This window comes from Lycorma delicatula, chromosome 8, assembly GCF_047948215.1.
Source record: "Lycorma delicatula isolate Av1 chromosome 8, ASM4794821v1, whole genome shotgun sequence".
NCBI classification, from domain to species: Eukaryota; Metazoa; Arthropoda; class Insecta; order Hemiptera; family Fulgoridae; genus Lycorma; species Lycorma delicatula.
This window is the reverse complement of record NC_134462.1, coordinates 17,664,976-17,690,534: the sequence shown is the minus strand read 5'-3', so window position 1 is coordinate 17,690,534 and position 25,559 is coordinate 17,664,976. Positions and strand designations below refer to the sequence as shown.

Sequence of the window (25,559 nt, the reverse complement as noted above, 5' to 3'; positions counted from 1 at the left end):
ATTAATACTAAAAATGTCAATAATTACGTGGAATAATGTTAATAGAAATAGTGAATTTTCTAAATAAATAATCCAAAAGAAATGAACAGTGGTATGAACATTATTCGATCATGTATCTGTACATTATTGATCATGTATTATTATTATTATTAATGGTAACTTTATTAAAAGAAACATGAATGAGATCTTTACTTGTAAGTATTGTGCTGTGTTATCTCAAAATATTTCATAGATTAAATGTATTTATAAATTTAGTACAAGTGGATGTTACATTTTTAGAAATGAATTTCCCCCTCTCTTTTTTCTTAATCAGTACAAATGTAATTAAGGATGGATGAAATTCATTTTAAATTTAAATTTACAGTGTTTAATACAGTTTGTACTTTGTTTTGCTATTATTAATTTTTTGCTTGCTTTCATTTCTGTAAATATTAAGGTATGCTTTTCAATTTTTCAGAAAGGAACAAAAAATACAAAAGATGATGAAGAAAATGATTCAGAATATGATGATGAAAGTGCAGATGATGAAAATGAGGAAGAGGATCAAAAGGGGGTTAGTTTTTCATCATTTTGTAATTTATGTCCGAGTTAGTAAGTTTAAATTGTGAATATCTGTAATGTCTCAGTAAGTAATATTCTGAGATTGAAGGGTGTGAAGTAAGGATAAAATACATAGATAAACAATATTAAATCAGTTTCCATAGGAAACTGAGGTTTGATAGTGTTGAGTTAAAGTGTGTTTTATAAAACATACTGTAACTCAACACTATCAAACAATGTGCATTGTTTTTTAATGCCTAATGACTAGAAGAAGATATGATCTAGATCATTTGTTCTCAAAGTGGGCGGTAATGCCCCCTTGTGGGTTCTGGAGGCCTTCAGGGAGGGCAGTAGAAGGTCCACAGAAACTTGGGGCATTCAGGTGTTCTAGAAAGGCGATGGATGATTAAAAAAAAAAAACCGCAGACATTATGTTTTCCTGATAATTTTAAACAAATGTAAATTTCAGCTCTGAAATAGGATATACCACATTTAAAAACAATAATTTCAATTTCTGTTTTTAAGAGTGCATTTTAAAAACAGCAATGACAGTTATTACTTTTAACAGATGGTATGTTTAAAAATTTAGGGGGCGCTAAAAAATGTTTGATTCTCAATGTGGGTGGGAGCAAAAAATGTTTGAGAATCAATGTTCTAGAGCTTATACCTATTTCCTCAGAATTTTTTTTTTATTACTTTTTTTAATGTTCCTGAATTTTCAAAAATACTAAAAATCTCTTATTATAAATATTTTATGTTTGGAAATGGGCTTATGTTAATTTTTCTTAATATCTTTGTAGTTTACTTATGTACATTAAAGTTAATGTGATAATTTTTATAGAAGGATTTCAGTTTTAAAAATTACATAGAGGAAAGGGTATCTTAGCTAAGAGAGTTGGATAAATAACCCTCGTATAAAAGGAGTTTTGAGTTTATTAGCAAAGAATGTTTCTGTGTGATAAACATCATTTTAAAGATGAGATGAGCAGCCCTTTGACCCTTCTGAAAGCAAATTTTTTTTTACCCAGAAGAGGTGAATAATGTTCATTCATTCAAAAGTATTTTATACAAAGATTGAACATTTTATTTGATATTATCCTTAAACTTCATGTGTTGGGTAAATGTATAATTCTCTGAACTACTTTATCCAGAATGGAAGAAAGTAATAACTGCATGTCTGCAGCCTTGACCAAGCACGTATAAGAGATATGCAGAGATGGTTTTACCTTTATGGATGCTTTGTAATTTTTAAAGCAAATTTTTATTAAAGTAATAGTAATTTTAATATTATTAAGACTTCATTTACATACTATAAATCATTTTTTCTTGCTAAAAAGTGAAATTCTATTGACCATAGTTTAAAAAATGCACAAATTTTATTTAACATCTTTCCCATTATATACATTCTTCATATTCATTTTAGAATATTATTAAATTGCAGGGAAGAAAGAGGAAATCCGGAAGTGACTCCAAAAATAAAGCTAAGGAAACCAGCAAAAAGGGAAAGAAGAAAGATGACAGTGAAAAGGAGAACAGTAAAGTAAGCATCATGAATTACCAGTTTTTAAGAACATATTACACCTCATATGTTTGTATGACTAATAATTTACCCAAATTTTCATGAAAGGTTGGGGAAATTATTTCCTAAAATTTTTGCACACTTTAAATGACCACTCATTTTTGACGTGGACTTCCACAAATTGTTCATCTCTCATCAAAGTTCTTATTTGAAGGATCCACAAAAATTCCTGCCTTGATTTTAGTGTTACTAATGTGAGGAAGTTTTTCTTTTAAATAATGAATTCCAGCACTATTTTTATCCATCTCCTTAACAGTTTTTCAAAAATCTTAATTTTATATTGAGTGGAGGTAGAAGAATCACATCTATTAACTAGTGGGGGATGTATTACATTTTTCTGTCCAGTGTAAGTGCTTCACGCTTTGGCTATTCCTTATATAATGATTTATCTTGTTCCTACTTCCCACTCACAAAAAAGCAGTAGATGTAGCAATCTGCAAACCTATTATAAATATAGTAACTTTTAAATCGCAGCATGTAGTCCAACGGTACTTGTACTAAATTTTCATCTACAGGATTTTCACATTGTCATATGTTTCTTTCATGTTGGTTGCATAAGCTAATGGCACAGAAGGAAATTTATTGCCATGGTGCAAAAGGACAGGCTATAAACTAGTTTACCAAGAATCAATGAATGTTCTTCATTCTGTAGAGTTATGTTCATGATGAAGTACATTCATGGCAGCATGAGTGTTGTACACTAAACTATTTTCTTCAGAATGTAACCCTTGAAAGTTCCTGACTATTACAAAAGTGTATGGTGATGATTTCAGCCTATGCCTCAAATGTTCAGCTTATTTCTTCAAGCTCACATCCTAAGGTCGTGTAATTCACATTGAGTTTTTCAGATGAGTATACATGGAGAGGATTCTGTTTCAAAAGTAGGATCATATTGCTCCTATTGAACTTCAGTGGCTACGTAAAGTTCTGATTCATTTCCTGAAGTTAAATGTTCTGGAGGGTGCAGTATCGTAAGTCCGTGCTATGAGGAACTGGTCTTATAACAGATAGTAAATTTGGGTACTGGACTATGTGTTGAATTTACTATTTACTCCTATTATTTTTGGTAATATTGAAATAACGGTCCAACAAATGGTCTTGTGGTTCGTATCACACCACATGAACCTTTACGGAACCATTAGCACTCTGTACCAAATGAAATGCAAGTGTTATTCAACTGTATAAGTGATATCTTGGTTTATTCACCACAGGGACTATCTGTATAATAAACATCATTAATTTGTGAGAAAACAGTTACAACGCTGGTTTAATTTTAATGATATTGTAGCCATAAAGAAGACTGCTATAATTGGTATAAAGCAACAAAACAAAACATATTACATATACAAAAATAAACTTGTTTATTTTCTTTTGTTAAAATCCACTTTTTGCTTGCTTTCTGTCTATGATGGATTGTTTTTACTATTTCCGAACTATTCTTTTTACATAAATTTTTTATTGTAAAATCTTGAATCATAGATGAAATATTTTATACAAGATATAGAAATATGTAATATATTTTAACATTCAAGTGGTTTAGACTTGTAGTGAAAATAGATAATCTTGTTAGAAAGATAAAATTTTGAATGATGCATACATTATTATCAAAGCAATAATAATGTATGCAGTAGAAGTGAGTAGTAGTTACTCTAGATGAGAATCTTTTCCAGAAAGATTGACCTACTAATAGTGAGAGTGCATTAATTGAATTCCAATTCTCTAAATTTTCTCCACCTCTTAATTTCAAATTAAAAGTAACTTATATAAATTGAATTTTTAACCTTTTTTAATGAGCAGTATTTTATTTTATTAAAAAAAAATTTTTTTTACAGAAAGGCAAGAAGATCAAAAAGGGTAAAGATAAGAATGATAAAAATGAAGATGAGGAAGATGAGGAAGATTCCGATGATGAGGAATTTGAGGTCTTTATATATATTTTTTTTTTTCAGAAAATTTAATTTATAAAATTCCATTGAGTTAGTTTGGGTGCACTTTTCAAGAACAATAAACTGGTTACTTTTAATAGAATAAAGAATGATAATGTCAGACATCTGTTATATATGGTTAGAGTCTATTTTTGGATCACTTTAGCATGTGGGTGGGAGTTTAATTTTTTTCCATCACAGTGATCTGCGTTTGATTAGTGCTCCACGAAAATATGCTGGTATCTGATTGCCTTCCTTCATAGTCTTATGCCTACCCTCTTGTGAAAAAAATTACAGTATATTAAAGAGATTTAACAGATTCTGACAAAAAACATGTTACGATTGGATATCTTTTTGCCTGTAACAAAAAAAAAATTGAAACAGTACAAAAATTATGATTATTTTATTGCAGAATTTTTTTTACGTATTTCTACCGCGTTTTTTATTAGCAAAATTTTTTTTTGCTTTGTGTTTATGAGACATGGTTTGCTGATTTTAAGAAAAATACTTTCAAGCAAATCAGTTGAAAATTGGGCAAAATATGACAGAAAACCCGTGTCATAAATCACAGATTAGTAACATATGTTAGTATAAGTGTAAGTCGATTCAGAAAAGTATGTTTTATAAAAATCCCCACCACTGAAAAAGGTATTCAGATTGACAAAAAACAATTTTTACTGTATACTGTTATTCATTACGAATCGATATTTGTTACATGTTTTGCGATATCATTTGTCAGAAAATATATTTATAAACCTCAAGTAAAAGTGACATATTTATGATCACAAATTCCTTTTTTTTTGTGTGTGCCATATATCATAATTTATTATGCGTTTCAATTCATCGATATGTTGCTACTAAGATAAGCTATTTTTGTAAATAATAAATAAATCCATAATCGTCATAGCAATTATAATACACAAGTCGCACAAGCACATTTCTGAGAAAAAAATGGTCATATTCTTTCGTCTAAATAAAACATTTTACATCGTATAAACGTCGTTCAAATTATGTAATAAAACTGATTCCTTTGTGAATATAATACAAAATAACCGATTTAGATGCCATATAAAATGATTTTGTAACAGCGTTTTAAAACTGACACCGTACATAACCAGTTCCAAGCCTAAATGATCTGAAAAGGTTAAACTCCAAATTATTAGGAAACATTTTTTTTAATCTTGGTGTAGTGTACCCTCTGAGAAAATAGATGTTTATCTTCCACTATGAAAATCAATAATTTTCTCATATTGAAATTTCCTAAATCCTTGAGTATAAAATTATATTTGAAATTAATGAGAATTTAAGAGACTTATTGGAAGTACGATAGATTTTTAAATATAAACAGGGATTTCATAATTTTATTGAGTGTAGTGAAGCGGCTCATAATTTATCTTTTGTTTAGTCTCCTATTATGAATGATGCTTTTTTATTCAGTGATCTGAAAGCATCTTTATCCTAGAATAAAACATCCTCTGTGTGTTAAAAGTAACAACTGTTTTATTACTTGTAATATTTATTTATTTTTTTTTTTTTTATGTGGTCAAGTTTGTTTTGCATTTTTATATATATATGTAAAGAATTTCAAACTTTACTCTCTCTTCGCTGACATGTTCCTTGGTCGAGCATTTTATTGATTTTGAAATCTTTCTTGATCTTTTTTCTGCTGAGATGAAGAAAAGGGAGCTAAAATATTCTTGATGACAAGTCAAAGTGTGTAAATGTTTACTGTATGTGTTATCTACCTTAGAGTCATAAGAACAGTGCTTGAAATTTCTATTATATTTAAATATCACTTTTGTGTTTATAAAGAGAGGGGGGATAGAGAGAGAGAGAGAGTATAAATATGAAATAATATAATTGAGTGTCTTGTACAATACCAATTTATAAAGTTTAAGATCTCAGTAGTTTTGTAAAGTAGTTGTCAAACATACCTGTCGATCAAATTGTTAGCTATTTGTATCAGAGTTTTATAAACTATTTTCTTGTTATGCCTTCATCCAATGTTGATTCTTTAAAATTTGAATTTGTGTTTTCTGTCTAGAAAATTTATTTTGTTTTTTTCTTTTGCAAATCATAGTTGGTCGTCTGATTTTTTAATTTCAGTGACTTGATGTAACAGAAACTTTAATTGGTAGAATATCTGGCAAGATTATAGCTGGGAAAGAGTGAATTTTTTTCTTTATTTACAACAGTAAAACTGAAATTTTTTATTTATAAACAACATGGTAATTCAGTATTAAAGGAGATAGAGGCAGTCAAAATAAAAGTCCCTTTTATGTAAATTTTCATATAGTTATTAAAAAATCCATTACTCGTGAACCAAAATTCTCATTTATTTCCTGTAAATAATGAATAAGTTCATGATTTTAATGCTGATGTGTTATAAAAAAAAGTTTGCTAAATGTTTTGAAGTAGAAGTTATTTCCATATTGCTTATGTTCATTTCATATTCTGTTAATATCTTCTTTAAAAATAAATTATTTTTTTTATGTTTCAAGGTTGATAAAATAATTGAAGTTAGAGTAAACCGAAGTGGAAAAAAGGAATTTTTAATACGTTGGAAAGGATATAGTAAAAATGATGATTCCTGGGAACCTGAAGATAATTTATCATGTGACAGTTTAATTGCAGAATTTATGAAAAACAAAAAAGTTGTGAGTATTTATGTATGTTTTAACATAATTTTATATTTAAATTTTTGAGGGTTACATCCACAATAGATAGATAACTACAACAAAATTTTCTTTATATTTGTCTTTGACCAAGATTTCAATTTAAACAATTATACCTACTGTATAAAAAAGAATACCAGGACATAATTTGTTTTAATATTGCTTGGGTGAGGTGTATTCTGTTGATATAAGGCTAGAATCAAAGAGCAAAAAGGACAGTGGTATTTGCATGTGCGATTCACTATCTTTCCATTTGACATTGTCACTATCAAAGATGGTGACTTTTGAACAGAAGACTTCTGTGTTTTGCAGTTTGCTAAATGTGAAATCATAGTACAATTTAACTTACGTTCTGTGGAAGGTTTTGTTGTCGTCCCTCATGTGAAAGTAGCATTCATATAATTTATTTGAAACGACTGAATGTTTATGTAAAGAGAAGAATTTGGGATGGTGGAGTGTCAGAAAAAAATGTTGAATGTGTTAATCTTTCCTGCATAGTTTTAAAAAATTTCTTCGGAAGGCCAGTCTCATTAATTAAACAAATACCATCACAGGCATTACATTGAATTATAAATTCCACATACAGATTCTTTAATTTACTACTATTATTATTTTTTATTTTTTTAATATTTTATTATGTTGTTATTAGGTTTGTATGCTGGTTTTAATATTTCTTTATAGTAAGTTTTAGTACTCTTTTGTGTCTTATTATGTATTGGTTGTAATATAGTTATTTTATTATTGTATTTTGTTAGTTTTGTTTATTAATATTACCATCAGGGTCAATCCATTTGAAGTGTCCCAAAAAAAAAAGCTGGTTGCTTGACCAATTAAAAAAAAAAAATTTAACTTACCCACCTGTTTTTTGTAAGTTTCAGAACCTTAAAGCTATTTAAAAAAAATTTTTTATTTAAGTGGTTTACCTGTGACAGCCATTTTTGTTATGCGCACACCTACATTTTGTGATAGTAATGATTTACAGAAAATATAACTAAAAAAGCTTGGTCCTGGGTAGATGAAACAAAAAGCAATTTAATCATATTTTCTCAAGGTAAACGGTTTGTCCAGAGGTTTATTTACCTATCTCTCGTCTTTCTATGAGAATATAAGACTACATTTTTTTCTATAAAATGTACCTATAAAAACTGTATTCATCTTATATGTGCAGCCTAACATATAAGGACATATAAATAAGAGGGCTTTATACCATTTTTGCATTTACGGGACTGGCTTGTTATAAGAGAACATGTCCGTATCGCAGCAGAGCTCAAGATCAAAACTAAACTGACATTTTTCTAAATTTGTCATTGATAGGTTCCTTCAGACCATTAATTAATTCCATGCATTTTTAAAAATTTACACCAGGTAAATTACACCTCCTCTATATTTGCACTCTGCCAATCTACCGTTGAGGTTCCCCCATTGCTTGCTGTAACATCTCAGGTTGGATGCCATAAATTTTGACTTGAATTGCTTGTTTCAATTCACCAGTTGTCTTTGGCTGACTCTTATAGACCACACGGTTAAGGTATCCCCAAAAGAAAAAATCATAAACTGACAAATCCTGTGATCTTGTAGGACCAAGGAATGTCACCATATCCTGAGATGTCACTGTTAACAATAATTCTTGCACAGTCTTACCAGTACGCGACGTCGCACCATTCTGTTGAAACCAGGCTTCATGCTGGTGTGAGAAATTGTTGAATTCAGGTGTAACAAAAGATTGAAAAATGTGAACATTCTGATCGTAAGTGATAAGTATCGTGATCTGCTCCTCATTTTTGAAAAGGTATATCCAAACACCCCATGTGACAAAACTGCAAACCATACCATTCATTACCTTGCTGCTGTATAAAGATGAACTACTTTGGGATTGTGGTCAGCCCAGTGACAATAGTTCTGCTTGTTCACTTAACCTGTGAGATGGAAATGTGCCTCATCTGACATTCCCAGCTTGTCCGGAAATTCTTTTTCTTTTTTAATATTTGCCATAATTTTTTGACAGGGATCAAAGTGGAACTGGTGATCATTCTTCTGTTCTTGCATGATCTGTAACTTGTAAGGATGAAATTTTAAGTCAAAACGAAGAATTTGGCAAACACTTTTGGGTCAACCTGATTGTAGCTGCTTGTTTACAAATTGAACATGTGGGCTGTGTACAACTAAAATGCATACAGCCTCAATATTGTGTGGAGTATGATCAATTGTTTGTCTTCTTTTCGGGGTTTTTTTTTTAGAGCCGATCCAGTCTTCAAAGTTTTTAATCCATGCTTTTATCACATATTTTGATGAAACATGCCCTAAATTGTAATGTTGTCAGAACTCCTGTGTACCTTCCAAACTGTTTTTTTTTGTAAAACATTTTTATGGCAAAGGCATGCTGTTGATCGTTCACTGCTACATAATGACTTGAGTGTCAAGGTTGCCTCTGGAAAAGCATTATTGCCAACTGTACATGGTTGCCACTACAAATTAAAAAGGTTCCCATGTTTTTAGTCTCTTTGTTCTTAACAGTCAGTGCTTTAGTCATTACTGCTGATTTAGGGCTAATATTATTGACCCCGACGAGGAGTCTTATTCTTTAAGACTTTGGGGGTTGGCGTCCCCACGAGCCTAGCCTCTGCAGCTATTCTTCGCATATTCACTATACAGTGAGCTGCAGAACACTTTACATTATACACATATACTACACCAAGAACACTACATAAATTACAACATACACACTTACACAATTACACAACAACATCCTACACTGATATTTCTTACATTAACACTCGGTGGTGTTGCGACATCTTACGAAACGCAACCGTAACCCAAGGTGGGAACAAATCGTGCCGATGGGTGAATGGCTCTACGTAGTGAGTCTTGAACGATGCCCTCTGGGCACCAGGGCGAACCCAGTTGTACTTAGCTCTAGCTCCAGTACGCGTGCGCTCTGCTGTAGTGGTCCATTTTTCGCCGGTACTTGTGGGACCAAAATTTCTGTTCCTATATTAAATTCAAAGATGGTTGGTGGTCCATCTGAAAAAACCACCAAATTAAGTCTTGCGAAGAGACCTCGATCAGCTTTGTCTGACGAGGATAAAAGTCCTATGGAAGAGAACTACAAATCTTTAGACTTTAACCTTAAAAATATTCGATTCATTGTTCTCCGAAATAGTCAGGAAGGTGGCTCCCTCCAAAAGGTTTCACCTTTCCTAATAAATAAAATTGTAACAGGTGCAAGTGGCTCCCCGAAGAACATCAGGAAATTACGCGACGGATCGATTCTGGTTGAAACGTTCAACGACGAACAGAGTCTATCGATCTTACGTCTCCGTAATATGGGTGGTATAAATATAAGTGCTGAAAGCTACAAAACTTAAAATACGAGCAGGGGTGTAATTTTTTGTCGAGACCTCTTAGATATACATATCAATGAAATAGTTGACGAGCTTTGCCACCAAGATGTTGTTGAAGTGAAACGTATTATGAAATGGCAGAACGGAACAGAAGAACCGACACCGTCTCTTATATTAACATTTAATCTCCCTGTTCCACCAGAAAAGATTAAAGTGGGTTACCTCTCGGTTCGGGTACGACCATTCATACCTAACCCATGGTGATGTTTCAGATGCCAAGGTTTTGGTCACACTACAACATCTTGTACAAAAACTGAGATCTGTGCTCGATGTGCTAAAGAAGGTCACAATGACACTAACTGCGAAGAAAGTGAAAAATGCGCAAACTGCAGTGGTCCACATACAGCCCGCTCCCGAGATTGCCCAATCTTTAAAGAAGAAAAGGCAATTCTCAAAATCTGTACGGAGCAAAAGCTATCTTTCCCGGCCGCACGAAGAGAATACAAAAAGTTAAATAATTCACGGAACCCGGTTAAACCAGATGTATCTTTTGCCACCGCTACATCTAAACAAATTCCTACAAATGTTAATAATCAGCAGTGCGGATCCTGCAATGAGCTTAAAAAACTTGTTCAGATGCTTTCTGATCAAGTAGTTTCACTTACAGCCACTATCTCAGAGCTGACAAAGATGAAGAAAACGTCTTTCGTCGCAGTTAGTGAATGCAACAGTGTGATACACACGAAAGTTCCTGTTCCCAAAATCGTACCGGCACGAATAGCGACTATCACAGCTGGCAGTAAGCCACCTAATAAGCTCCCAGTAAAGGGATCCCACGTAACTATCTCCTCTGGGATGTCAACTGCAGCGTCCCATTCAAATAAATCCCCTCCACCATCACCTCATATACTGGAGGATATGGTTGAGGAACCACCTGACCGTAGGGAGTTCTTTAAAATAAAAAATACAAAAAAGAAAAACCGAATCACGTACAACTAATTTTTATATAATTTTCGAAATTTAATTTTTTAATTTTTTTTTTTTACACTTATGAACATTATTCAGTGGAATGTTAGAGGTATTCGGCCCCGCATTGAAGATATTAGAGTACTAGCGCACACACATGATCCACTAATCATGTGTTTCCAAGAGACTCACCTTCTACAACATGACCCAATTACACTCAGAGGATACTTCTGTGAGAGATGCAACTGCCTAGTAGACAGTAGGGAGAGTGGTGGAGTAGCGATTTTCATGAAGAATGGGGTGTCAGCTACAAGAATTCAACTAACCACTCTCATTCCTGCTATTGCAGTAAAGGTCTCTATTCCCTTCTAATTGCATATCTGCAATCTGTATCTCTCACCGAACACTGAGTTCAGTGCTTTAGATGTCTCAAATCTCCTCACGCAAATACCATCTCCATCGTTAATAGTAGGAGACTTCAATGCCCATCATATTTCCTGGGGCTCAACCTTCTGCTCCACTCGAGGAAATATGATAAACAGATTGAGACAAGACTTAAACCTTTGCCTACTGAATAATGGATCACCCACATTCATGTCCTTATCAACTGGTACTGTATCTAACCTTGATCTCTCCATATGCTCACCGAATGTGCTCCCTCGTTTTAATTGGTCTGTTTGTGATGACTTTCACGGCAGTGATCATAGACCAATTATTATTGGTTTCGGTGTAGACTGCGAGATTAAAAGAAGGCCACGGAGATGGATTGTTGAAAAGGCAGATTGGAACGGATACCATAAAGCATTCCAATCTCAGTATGACGATGAAGCGAACATCCTCGACCAATATTCTTCTTTTACGTCCATGATACTTGAGAATGCCAACAGATATATCCCACAAACATCGGGTAATCCTAGACGTCCTTTCGTTCCATGGTGGAACGATGATTGCAAATATGCTATAGGAATCGACGACAGGCACTACGAAAATTTAATCGTAGGCCTACAACAGAACATCTAAATTTATACCGCAGGGCTAGAGCGGTGTGCCGCCGAGTATTCTTGGACGCTAAGAGGAATTCATGGACGGAATACGTGAGCACTATCTCACGCACTACTCCCACGTCTACTGTATGGAAGAAAATTCGTGCAATTTTCGGATCACCGAAACAATCTATTCTTGGTCTTATTGATGAAGGAGAACTCCTTTCATCATCCTCGGAAGTGGCAAATAGTCTAGCAAAATTTTTCCGCTCGGTGTCTCTCACCTCATCATATAATAACGATTTTCAACGTTACAAGATACAAATAGAAGTATTATCGTTAAACATTGGTGATTCGGTTGGTGAATTAAATACTCCATTCATATTTAAAGAATTGTTACATGCACTTAAAAACTCACGGGACACTTCCCCAGGACCGGACAACATTCGCCTTTCCATGCTTTCACACCTTCCTAACTCGGCACTACAACAACTTTTGAATATTTTCAACGGTTTATTCTCCGAACAAGTCTTCCCACTCGGCTGGTCAGAAGCATTTATTATACCAGTACTAAAACCTGGTAAAGACCAAACGAACCCCTCAAGCTACCGCCCTATTTCATTAACAAGCGTTTTGTGTAAAATAATGGAGAGAATGGTAAACCGCAGACTTACATGGTACTTGGAGAAACATGGCTTTCTATCTCCAGAACCGTGTGGTTTTCGACAAGGACGATCTTTTATTGACCATTTAGTGTCACTGGAAACAGCCATACAAAACGCTTTCCTAAATCGGCAGCACCTCGTCGCTATCTTCTTCGATATAAAAAAGGCGTATGACACAGCCTGACGACGTGGTATTCTTAACACTCTCAAAGAATGGGGAATCAAGGGCAATATGCTTGCTTTTATCTGGGGATTCTTAAATCACCGAACGGCTCGTGTTCGTGTGGATGATTCGCTCTCTGATAGTGTCATCTTGGAGAATGGAGTGCCCCAAGGTAGTGTATTAAGTGCCACCTTATTTTCTGTAGCCATAAACGATATTACGAAATGTGTGCAGGCTCCTGTCTCATGCTCTCTATTTTCTGACGACTTTGCTATCTACATTGCAAGCCATTCAGCACCTACAGCAGAGAGACTACTGCAGAACACTATATCTCACCTTGAAGCTTGGTCCAGGATTACTGGTTTCTCATTTTCATCCGAAAAAACAAAATGTGTAGTATTTTCTCGGCTACGAAACCATTCTATTCCGCAAATATTTCTGAACGGAGAGACTATTACTATCTACTTTCGTCAAGTTTTTAGGTTTTTTTTTTATAGCCGTCTTACTTGGGTCAAACATTTAAAAGAATTGAAAACAAGATGTTCCAAACTTCTAGATATCGCGAGTCCTTACTAACACCAACTGGGGAGCCGATAGATCATGTATGATACGTTTTTACTGTTCCTTTGTTCGCTCCCGTTTAGATTATGGTTGTGTCGCCTACTCTTCAGCTCGTCAAACCGTGCTTAAAATGCTGGATAGTGTACATCATGCTTTCCTTCGGCTTGCCACAGGCGCGTTTAGATCAAGTCCTGTCGCAAGCTTACTTGTAGACTGTGGTGAACCATCACTTTGGGATAGACGAGACCAGCTCTTATTATCTTATTTTGCTCGTCTCAGAGGACAGCCAAATCACCCGGTTCTTGACTCGGTCTTTAGAAATCCTAATCTAGGAAAGTATGAGGACCATCCACGTCGTACTGCACCTGTAGGTGTCCGTACCTGGCGTCTGCTGCAGCATATAAATGTTGACACACCGTCATTCTTTCCTATGTACCCTTGCTCATATCCTCCATGGAGAATAAACCTCATAAATTTTAATTTTGACCTGACTACATACAATAAACAATCAACACCATCTATTGTCTTTCAACAAATGTTTCAGTGTGTTCTCTCCAAGATGAAACCAGACGCGGTTGTATACACTGATGGATCGAAACAAAACGATACAGTTGGGTGTGCATTTGTTGTCAATGAGAGAACTTACATGTTTGGTCTACCCGGTATTACGAGTGTGTTTACCGCTGAACTATACGCTATAAATAAGGCTCTGAACATCATTAACCCTAAATATAGAAAAATTCTTATTTGCAGTGACTTGTGTAGTGCTCTCCATGCCTTAAAAAACTTTTATTCTAAACATCCTATCGTCATTGAAATTTATAACGCAATCGCTGAGTTCGATAATCGCAACACAGAATTAAGTTTTTGCTGGGTCCCTAGCCACGTAGGGATTCCAGGTAATGAACATGCAGATTCCGCTGCCAAAGAAGCATGTAACCAGCCTCCTTTCACCACCCGAGTTGCTACTTCTGATTTCATTAACTATGTAAAACAATTATTAAGAGCAAGCTGGCAAGGTGATTGGACGGCTACCATTGATAATAAACTCCGTCAGATTAAAGATTCTGTGTTACCATGGGACTCCTCATACAGAAAACCCCGGCATGAGGAAGTAGTTCTCTGTCGATTGCGGATAGGACACACGAGTACCTGTTTACAAGAGGACAACCACCTCTATGCGCACGATGTAACTGCCACGTGACTGTGCGCCACATACTCGTGGACTGCATATGTTATGCGGCATTGCGTCGTAAATTTAAACTACCCAGAAACATCCATGGTATCTTGTATAATGATAAAGAGGTTTTAAACCGGATGTTTCTGTTTTTGCGTAGTATAGGGTTAATACAAAAAATTTAATATTGTTGCTTATATTTTTTAATAGTTTTAGTTTTTAAATAAGTTTATTTTTTCTTTTTTTTTTTTTCTTTCACTGAATGTTTGATTTTTTTTATCCGATTAGGAGCCTTTTACACTCCTTATCGGAGTTTGTTAAATTTTATAAGTTATTTTTTTTAATATTTTAAAGACTGACTGTGATATTAGTTGTAAGATTTTTGTGATATTAGTTGTAAGTTTTATCTCCTTTTTTAGTTTTAAGTTTTATTTAGTTTTAATATGATAGTTTTTAACATAGTTTTAAGTTACATGTTAGTGTTTTTGTTATCTGAGAATGGGCCTTTTACACCCATTCCGGATTTGGTTTCCTGTGATAGTAGTTTTAAGTTTTAATTACTTTTATTTATTTATCTATTTTCCGGACGATGATAACGACCAATCGTTTTTCGCCCTAAAAAAAAAAAAATATATATATTATTGAGAAACAAAACAGTTTGTTGTCTTCTTTTTTTTTTGGTACTGTGTAGCAGTCAGTTGAGTGTTTCACAAAATTCCTTTAAATTTAAACTTCCACTTGGCATGAAACCAAATGAATCATTGTCGTCAGAAAATTTTTGTCTTAACATTAGAGTTTGCATAGCTTTATCTAGTTTTCAGGTTTGCTGAATCATGTCACATTGATTGCTAATTTCGTAACATAGTTTTATAACACTGTGTGTTTAATCACTGATTATAATAAGATTAAGAATTCTGTTGCATTTTCTTGTATATTAATAGTGAAATGAAATGTTAAGGCTACCCCAATTATTATGTTTACTCACCTTTTTCTGGCATAGTTGAGGGACTCATCTGGCATAGATTTTTTAAATCTATCAGGGTTTTCACTCCAGTTGACAAACCTTTCACAAAAGTGTCTTGTGTTTTTTTATCTACCCTTACCTTTTCCTGTTCATGTACATTAACCCAAGTTTCATTAGGTAATAAATTGTAATAAATTGTCTTACCCTCTTCACAAAATCACTTAATTTTTCTTAAATATTTACTATGCCATGAAATAAAATGTTCATATTTAATTGATAAAGGATTTTTTATCTGAACATGAAAACAAAAATTCATTGATTTTAAAACGTGTTATAATGTATTTCTAGAAAAATCAGCAGTTCAGAATCTGTATTTACAGCATTTAATATTTTGTTCAAGTTAGGAAGCTTTTGTTATTGAAATAAAACCAATGAACTCTTTTTCTGATAGTTTTAGTAAATTGCTTATCTTCAGTATGTTACAGTACCAGACAAGTGATAGCTTACACTACATTATTATACACATAAAGCAATAATTACACTTGCATGTGTGAATGATAGAATGATTCAGTCTAAACTACTGAACCCACCGGGTTGGTCTAGTTGTGAATGCTTCCTTCACAGACATGCTCTTGCCACAAATAAAAAATGACAGGAAATCTCAAACAGAATCTTAGTAAAGCTGTAAAGATGGTTAATTCTATTTAAAAGTCCATTACAGCATAGTCTGTTTGCAAAACTATGAGATGAAGTAGATGAAAAGAAAAGATGATTCTTTTTCATAAGAAGTCAGATTGTTATCATGGGGAAAAGTGTTAACCCGGTTATTGGAATTGTGAGATGAATTAATAACATTTTTCCAGGATAGACAAAAGCCATTCTCAATGTTTTTTCAGAATGAGTTTATTATGTTGTTGACTTGTGTAGCTGATTTATTTTCACATTTAAACAGCTTGAATATGAATTTAAAGGATTTGATAAGAACAGTTTCTTTATGACAAAGTTCATGCTTTTATTAAGAAAACAAGCTTGATGATATCGATTATTCACATTCAAAGCAAAAAATTTTGATATGTCTCCACTCATTTATAATTATATTGAGAAAAATTTGGATGACAAAGACATTCAACTTGTTTTGGATAGCATGAAGATGCATTTGTGTGAGCTAAAAATTAATTTGACAAGAGTATTCCTTTGCCAACTTTAGAGATACATTTTGCCTTGCTCATCAAAGTGTATACTGAAATTTAATCACCGAAGCATTGAAAATGTTAATCCTTTTCACCATGTCTTACCTCTGTGAAAAGGGCTTTTTGTCTATAGTCTCTCTAAAAACTAAATATAGAAATTGTCTTTTTATTCTAAAAACAAATTTGCTTTTGTGTGTTTCTAACATAAATTCAAGTATGGAGAAACTTTTAAATGAAAAAACAAACGACCATCTCGTTAATTTAGTTTCTTTACTTGTGTATTTATAAATGTACGTAAAATGTTTATAATAAATAATTTTAAGAGAATTATCGATCAATTTTGGTATTTTTTTAAAAATCCGCCATTATGGATCAAAGAAATTAAAGAAGACATGCAAGAATTAAATTTGACTTACGAAGATTTACTTAATAAATCTGAAAAATTAAAATTTGTTATTAAAGATCCGAATACCAACTTTAAAGTAAGAACCTTTAATTATACAAAAAGGGTTTATTCAGAAGAGGATCGTAAAGCAAGATCATTAAGAATGACTAAATATTGGGAGAAAGTAAAAGCTAAGAACTTAAAGGCCAAAAGATCGACAAAAAGGACTTTAATTATTCTGACTAAAGTGGTCCTTTGCAGCCTTAAAAGTAAAAAAAAAAAAATAATTCTTTTTCTCATAAAATGATTTTATTTTTTTTTGACATGGTAAAGTTATAGGCTAGTTTCTCACGATCCCCAGGTTGAGAAATACTGCTGTAGAAAATTGATTGCCTGGACCATTGGTGGGAATTCTCCTGCATGAGTGCTTTGCTTATGTATGTATTACTACTACTTCCCTGGGTGGTTTTCATAAACAATGTGGTCATGAAGTCATGCAACCCAAAACGGATGATTGATTTCTCCTGCAAAGTCAAAACGCATAATCACCATTAATCATATCTCTCTGTGCCAGAAACTTTGTTTTGGTACAAGCGTGCAATTACTCCAAACTTTTATATATTGTGGAACATTATTTAATCATTTGGTTTTTTTCTAAATGCCAGAATGTTTTTATGGTTAATTTTCCAAATAGTGCAGTATCAATATCATTTTGTTTTAGTGTCTAAATTTGTGAAACAGGTAATAGAACTGATTGTAAATATTGCAATTTTCTGCCATTGTTACATGATAACAGTTTGTAATGGCATTCTTCAGTTGCTTTTACTTTTCTCCAGGAATTTTCTCAAAGGATTGGACTTTTGGTCGGGGTTATTCACAATACTACAAAAAATTCAAGTAATGCAAGAACTTTGAGAACTTGAACTTAAATATGTGACTTCAGTGTTGTATGTGGCTCAAATGTTTCATTTGAGATGTGTTTTGGACAACTTTTTTTCAGATGAAGTATGTTTCATCTTTTTGGATATATTATCTGCCAAAACTTCTGAGAATTCTCAAATTTAATATTATTAAAAAACTACATTGATAGTACGTATCCTCCTCATGTGCTTTCTGAGCAGTTAAAGACATGTATAATCACATAAGTGGCGTAACCAAATGGTTGTTGCTAAAAAGTGGCATAGCAATTCTTGGGAATAACTTTCATCTTTTGTTTGGTTTACTGGATAAAGTGATAGTGAAGTGATTAATTTAATATCTTCACGTAGTCAAATATGCCATCTCATATCAACATATACCATATTGCAGTGTAGCATGACCAATTCAAAATGCTGGTGATGTTTAGTTTTTAGTTGCATATGACGTAATGGAGATCAAGCCATTCATTGAAAGCAACTGTTACCATTGCTACTTGTGCGCCAGAGCTATAAGAAATACTAAAAAAGTATGTAAAGCAGCAAAGTGTAAAAGCAAAAGTATGTAAATTGCTTAAATTAATCGCTAGTAGTAGCGTTTCGGTCTTTCATCCGGAGGTCCTGGGTTCAATTCCCGGTCAGGCATGGCATTTCCATATACGCTACAAATCATTTATCTCAATCCTCTGAAGCAATACCTAACTATGGTCCCGGAGGTTAATCACTGGTTAAGTTTATGCAACAGATTAGAAAATCTGTTATACTATAACCTATTTAGGAAGGTTACAGTGCTGTTTAATATTTAATAGTGGTAATTTTAATTTTTATGTAAAATTTCCATACTTAAATATCTTAATTTGAAAAACAACCAGTAAGTTGAAGTATTGTTGGAACAGTAATGGACATAATAATTAATAATTATGGTCAATTAATAATTCTTATATAGTTAGTAGATCTTCACATATAAAAGTTATGAGAATCGGCAATAGTTAGAGAGACAAATTACAAGAAAAATTATTATTTATTTAACTTTTAAGACATTTGATCCACTTACAAATCATTTGTATGGTTAATACACTTTTTACCATATTATGTTTTAACAACTGTGAATGAATTTTGATTAGTTTTATATCGTCAGAAAATAAAAATCTTATCAAAGCATGCTGTTTTTTCCTGTACAGGTTCCAAGAAGAGCAGACATTTTAAAATAAACAAAAGAGGTAGTATTGAAAATTCTGAAACAGCTGATTTTTTCTATATTAGTGGTATCAATTGAACATCAGATATTTTTAGTTAATTGCCATTTGTCATAAATTATTCACCCTTGAAAAACAACTCTTTCAATACAACTAAGGTTGTATTGAAAGAGTATTCTTCAGTACTTTTAATAAGAGAACATTTCAACTGTAAAATAAAATTGCATAGGCTAAAATAAGTAGTAAATAAAAAATACTACAATCAATTGGTAAAAGTAAAATTCACTTAGCATAGGTGTCTTTGGTTCATATATTCTAAGATTTTAGGATTTATTACTCAATATTTAATTTAAATTTTAAATAACTTGTTAAAATTTTTTATTGACCTTTCTTAATTCGATGCAGAAACTTTTCAGCATAATCTATTTTATTTTTAATTTTCATCTAGGATGACAAGAAAACAGGAAGGCAGTTGAGAGATAGTCCAGTAAAAACTGAAAACAAACAATCACCAGTTTATGGTAAGAGGAGCAGCCGAAGGAACAAAAACAAATCAAGGTAATAAGTATAAGTACTATACTTCATTAATATGAAGTAATCTTATGATTAACAACAATGTCTGTGTCCATCTGTAGTATAAAAGGTAAGATTACTGAAATATATTCACCTTACTCTCATATATCTCTTAAGGTAATTTTATTATACACTGTTTGACTATTTTGTATGGATTGTTTGCATTTCAGTTCAGAGTTTCAAAAGAAGACTACAAAAAGTTGAATTTGGGGCATTATCTTAATAAAAAAAACTAGGTTGGTTATTAGGTTATCATTTATAGTAGCTGTGTTTAATTTGGTATCCAAAAGATGTTTAAAAATTTAAATTCTACACCTAGACTGAAAATTAGCGTAAATTAAACAAATAATTAAAGATTTAGGATATAACAGCTATTTAGAGAATACATCACTAATCATGGTGTATATGTATTTTTGTTACATGTTGTGCTTACTATTTGTGAGTGTGATGCTAGCTGTTAGAGTCACGGAACTTGCAGTGCATCTACATGCCTGCTCATGGGTTTCTTCCCACCAAGCCAGCTGACTGTGTAGCATGCTCGCCACTCACAGACAGCTTTATAAGCAGCACATGAAAGTGCTGCTTATAAAGCAGTGGACTACCAGCAGGAGTAGACCAAGAAGAAGGAAGAAGTCCTTTGGCTGGCTCAATGTGAGATCCCTTGGTGGATGCCAACATCTCAGCTGGAGGAGCAGGCCTGACCGGCCCGCCATGAAGCCCGCTAGTGCCAGGTGGCGTAGTGCTGAAGATGGAGCTGGATGAGCGTCATTCAGGGAGAACCACCTTGGCTGCACCTGCAGAAGATGATTGACACTGACCCAAAAATACAGGCTCTGGAGGCCACCACTATAGAGGATGCTGTAGTAGGGACCCAATTGCTGCTGAGGGGAAGCTTGGTTCAATTCCAATAGATGAGCAGAGACCAGTAACTGGATTCAACAGCCTTTCTTTATCACACACAAAGGGCTCTTTCAGGGCCACGACTACAGAATTCCAAACAGCCCTTTTCAGGGCTACTACAAGGTTCTAAGGTATACTGTCAAAGCAGTTCATTGACATGTGGGGTCTGAAAATTGTCTGAACAAAAAGACTGAAACAGCCATGCTCTGCCAACAGACAAACACATGAGGCGTCCAACAACAATGACCGCTTAATTGCAGGTACCCATGCTGCATTCCCGCCAGTGATAACGACAACATTCAGCTGCCTGCCACAAAAAGATCCATAAGATCAGAACCTGTGCATGCTTGCCTGGATGGGGGGGAGATGTTGCCACATAGTAGGTATATAGTGGTTAAGTGGAAGCTGGATGAGCGTCGTTTGGGCGCTTAGCAATGGCAGAAAGATAAATGATGCCAACCTGACCATGCGAGGCTTTCGAGGCCACAACTTATAATGGTGGACACTGTTGGGGACCCAATTGCTGCTTGATCCTTTTCCAATGTTCAAGCTGCAACTCCCCAACTACCACCTGTTGAGACAACTAAGCCGGAAACCGGTGACTGGGCTCAACAGCCCTTAGGGTTACTTCATGACACACAAATGGCCCATTTCAGGACCACCACTATAAAATCCCAAAGAGTCCTTTTCAGGCTACCACAATGTTCTAGGGTGCCACGTGCTGTTACAGTAATTTGGTGACAGTTTAAATTATTGTACTTTTCTCAAAAAAAAATATGTGTGTTTGAATCTACAATCACTTCTTGTTGACTGAGACAGTATCTTTCTTGAATGATCCTTAGTTTAAATCCTTTGGAAATATTAACGTGGAAATGGAAATGTGAGATGAGATCTGGTCAAGTAATAAAAAACAAAAAAACAGTATTTATAGCTTTATTAATATTCAAATCCTTCCTATTTTACACACTTTCTCAATGTAACTCTAGAATGCAATTTTCAGAAGGGTTTTCATGGAATCATATGAATTTTCTTTTCTGGACTCTATTGTCCATATACCTACCCCTTTAGTATTAGTTAGGGGCTAGGGAGTGAGGAATAACACTAAGCAAATTTTGTTGTGAAAAACTTGTGAGTTAGCCGCAGTGCATGGTAGATTAAAGGACTATTAACATTCTAGGCTATAGTGATGGTTAACTGTCTGCTCTGTAGTTGAAATAGTAAAAAATACCTTTGATGTCAAAAAAAAGACAACATTACTTTTGTGTATGAATGTGCCATTTTCTGGTTTCATCTATTGTTTTCTGGCCCACTACAATGACCAGTACTTTGTTTCCACATCATAACTCATGTCTCATCGCTGGCTATTATTGACAAGAATGTATATAAATTTTTGCATGATTCATAAGTTCCTATTTGATCGCTGCATGATTGACTTTCTGGTCTTGTGTCAGTAGTTTCAAGAATGAAATTGGTGGTGACATGATCTCACCAATTAAATAAATTATATAATTATGAAATTAAATAATTATATTAGAACCTTCAGTTTCAGCGTAGATCGTGGTTTTTAATTTTTGTAAAGCGTAATGTTTTGGTGCAGGAATTTTCTCAAGCTGTTGTTGCCTAATTATAATAGTAATTTCTGTACAAAAATTGTTACACGTATTTAAGTTCTGTAGAAATAAAGTTCATACCTTTGCATAGATCTAATTGCTAATACAACATTAAGATAAATTCCTTTTAAATAAAAGAAAAATAAGTACGATAATAAATAATACATAAAATAAACCTTCCATAAGGTATGCAACAAGTTTTTTCAGGCCTTTCCTATTACAAGACATTTGTAAGAAAGCCTGTTTGTAAAGAAGGAATTTTTCATGGCAATGCATCTACTATATTTGTAAAAAAATAGATTTACTGACTTTCAGCAGTATTAAGTTCTTATTCTTAATTCTGCTATTATATTCTACAGATAAGAATTCATGCTGTATGTAAAAATAAAGAGACTACCATAAAAATCGTTTATTTTTCAAGTAGATGGCAAACTGTTTGTCATACAAAGAGGTTTAAATAATTTATTTTGTGTACCTATTATGGATCTATTGTGGCACAGCTTAGTTCTATAATGAGCACATGAAGAATTTCTACATGATTGATTCAACATTCTGCAAAGTACAGGGTGGAGGACATACATGGTCTCAGACGGCATCCTTATCATGCTCAGAAAGTTCAACACAGCTTAAGTGACCATGCCAAACGAAACCGTTGCAGTTTTGTCAATGGATTAAAATAATTACCACTTAATTCCATTCATACTATTTTCAGACAAATCAAATTTTTATCCACAATGGCATAAACAACTAAGGAATTCATATTGGAGGTCTGAGGAAACGCACCTGCTGTAGTTGAATCAAATTTCCAAGACAACTGTGGTTTTCAACTCAGTTTTCTTTGTTTATTGCACCCTAGAAAATAATGATGATACAGTTCTGGAACCCATTTTTAAAAAGTTTTTCATGTCAAAAACCATAAGAAACCACTAAATTCTCCCCTAATTTACCTTTCCCGAATTTCATTAGGGCTTCATTTCAGCGGAGGAGCAGAAATCAGGGTGAAATCTTTCACTAACCATAACTTGCTAACAAAGCATTTTTGGATGCATGTGTATGTGAATCTTTTTCATTATTTTAATGAGAAATATTCCTATAATAGCAGAATTTTCCCAAGATACCTTTATGTAATTCTTTCATACTTTTATAATATATGAAATGAGTGAGTTTGCTTTATTGTTTAAGTACCTATCTGACGTAAAGATTGGAATGGTGTGTTGGACAGATTGATTTCAGAGGTTTACTTACATTAGAAACGTACTTCAAACTTTTAATATTTATACCACCTGAGCCTTATCATACATTTTCAAAACAATTGCTCAATTTTAAAACCAGTAACCTTAAAAATATAAAACTATCATCGGTCTTAATCAGATTTAATATTAGGATTAATTTTTTTAAATATTAGCTGTGAGATTGATTACTCAATAAATTTATTTGCCATCTCCTATGGATCAGAAATCTTATTATCACACTATATAAAATCATCTGCTTATAATTTTTCCCAATTTCATTATTCACATATTGCCATAATTTTTTACTGTTACTGTGTCTTAATAAGATTTCATTTTTTTCCAAAATTACTCATAGGTCTTAATTGAGCAAGTAACTAACTGACTTTATAAGTCTTGCATTTATTTTAATTGTAGGTTAGATTATTAGTCAGCCACTCATTGTACAAAGTTTCCTTTGCAGTTAAACCGGTTGTTATTTGTTTTTCCTAAGAACATTTTGATTTTTAATATTTTAACAATCTTCTATGACGTGTTGAATTTGACTAATTAACACCTTGGCTACCAAATAATATTTAGAATGTGATTTAAATCAGTTTATTTTGATAGTATTTATAAACAGATTAGAATAAATAATAAAACTAAAATTGTTAATATTTTTGTTAGGATAATATATGTAGAATTAAAGTTAATTAATAAAAAGGCAGGATAATGATCTGTTAAGAGATTAGCGTAAATAAAGGATTTAATGTTAGATATAATCGATGTAATAAAAATATTGTTAACTATCATTAGTATCAGTCAGTCCAGTTTCATTTTTTAAATAAGGTAAGTAACCCATCTCAAGAAAATTATTTAAAAATTCCTAATTAAAATTACCTAGTTGAAGTAAATTCATATTAAAATCTCCAACAGTAATATGGTTTTTATGTTTTTTATGGTTATTTATATGATTTTTTAAGTGACAATAAATGCTTCTTTAGTAATATCACAGTGAGAGAAAACTTATCTTAATCTTACTATCATTCTTAAACTTTATAATGGATCTTAAGTAATTGCAATTACCTTCAACAAATGTAGTCTATGGTGTTAAATGCATTAAAACGTTATCACCTTTATTAGCAGTACTATGATTATAAAAAATATTAGCTTTCTGAACAAAGATATAAGTTAATGATTGGGATTCAGAGCGACAGTTACATCAGTTTTATTAAACCTAAAAAGTTAAAATAGGAAGTTGTACTTCATTTATATGCAAGATTAAAAAACCATGATGCCTGGTTGAGTGATAAGTCATTAATTTGTTGCTCAACTGTATTTAGATCATTACTCACTGAGTAATCAGGAACATTATGAAATGTACAGAAAATTAAAAAAAAAGACAAATATGAGAAAGCAGAAAACAACTAGTGTCATGTATGTCCAATCAAATTACAAAAATTAAAAACACTGGAACATATGTATGTGATTTAAAGAATATTATAATGGATAGATTAAAAGCTCAAAACAAAAAATCCTTTGCTATATACTATGGCAGTAGTCTGTCGTTTCTTGTTTTTTCATCAATAAACCACACAAAATATGGTTGTGTGGAGGTAAATTATAAAACCCTAATAATTAATATAAAATTAAATACCTTATTATTTTAACTCCAACCCCTCTGAGACAAATTTAACACCTTGGTTGTAATACTTCTTTTAATGTGTGAATTTGTATGTGTATTAGCAAAATTTACAGGACACATATCTACAAGCTTTCACCTCTTCCGATGCTATCTGTCTGTCATTGGTATTCAAACAACTAATTTTATATGCAAATTGTGAATACCAGTCATCCAGATCAATTATGAATTTAATCTTTAAAATTTTTCTATTTGACCAAAAAAATAAATGAGGGCAGACAAAAAATGCACTTGCAAAATAGATGGTAAAGCAAGGTGAGAATATGACGCCACCCTGTAAATTCTCATACAGACATACGTAATGCCACAACAGCCAGCTTTTTGGTACCCATTTCTTTTTCA

At 32.9% G+C, this 25,559-nt stretch overlaps 1 protein-coding gene across 2 annotated transcripts in view; it reads left to right on the top strand.

Annotated features, from left to right (window-relative positions):
- The window catches only part of LOC142329329 (uncharacterized), a 63,317-nt gene that overhangs the window by 29,647 nt on the left and 8,111 nt on the right, over positions 1–25,559 (top strand). The window contains exons 7-11 of one of the 2 annotated variants that reach the window (XR_012757468.1): positions 458–553; positions 1,982–2,080; positions 3,952–4,041; positions 6,546–6,701; positions 19,673–19,867. Coding sequence is in view for 1 of the 2 variants with exons in the window: in XM_075373814.1 (XP_075229929.1) it covers positions 458–553; positions 1,982–2,080; positions 3,952–4,041; positions 6,546–6,701; positions 19,673–19,782 (551 nt within the window). In the remaining variant the exon portion in view is untranslated. The remainder of the gene's footprint in view (positions 1–457; positions 554–1,981; positions 2,081–3,951; positions 4,042–6,545; positions 6,702–19,672; positions 19,868–25,559) is intronic. The other variant, XM_075373814.1, reaches the window with a different exon arrangement.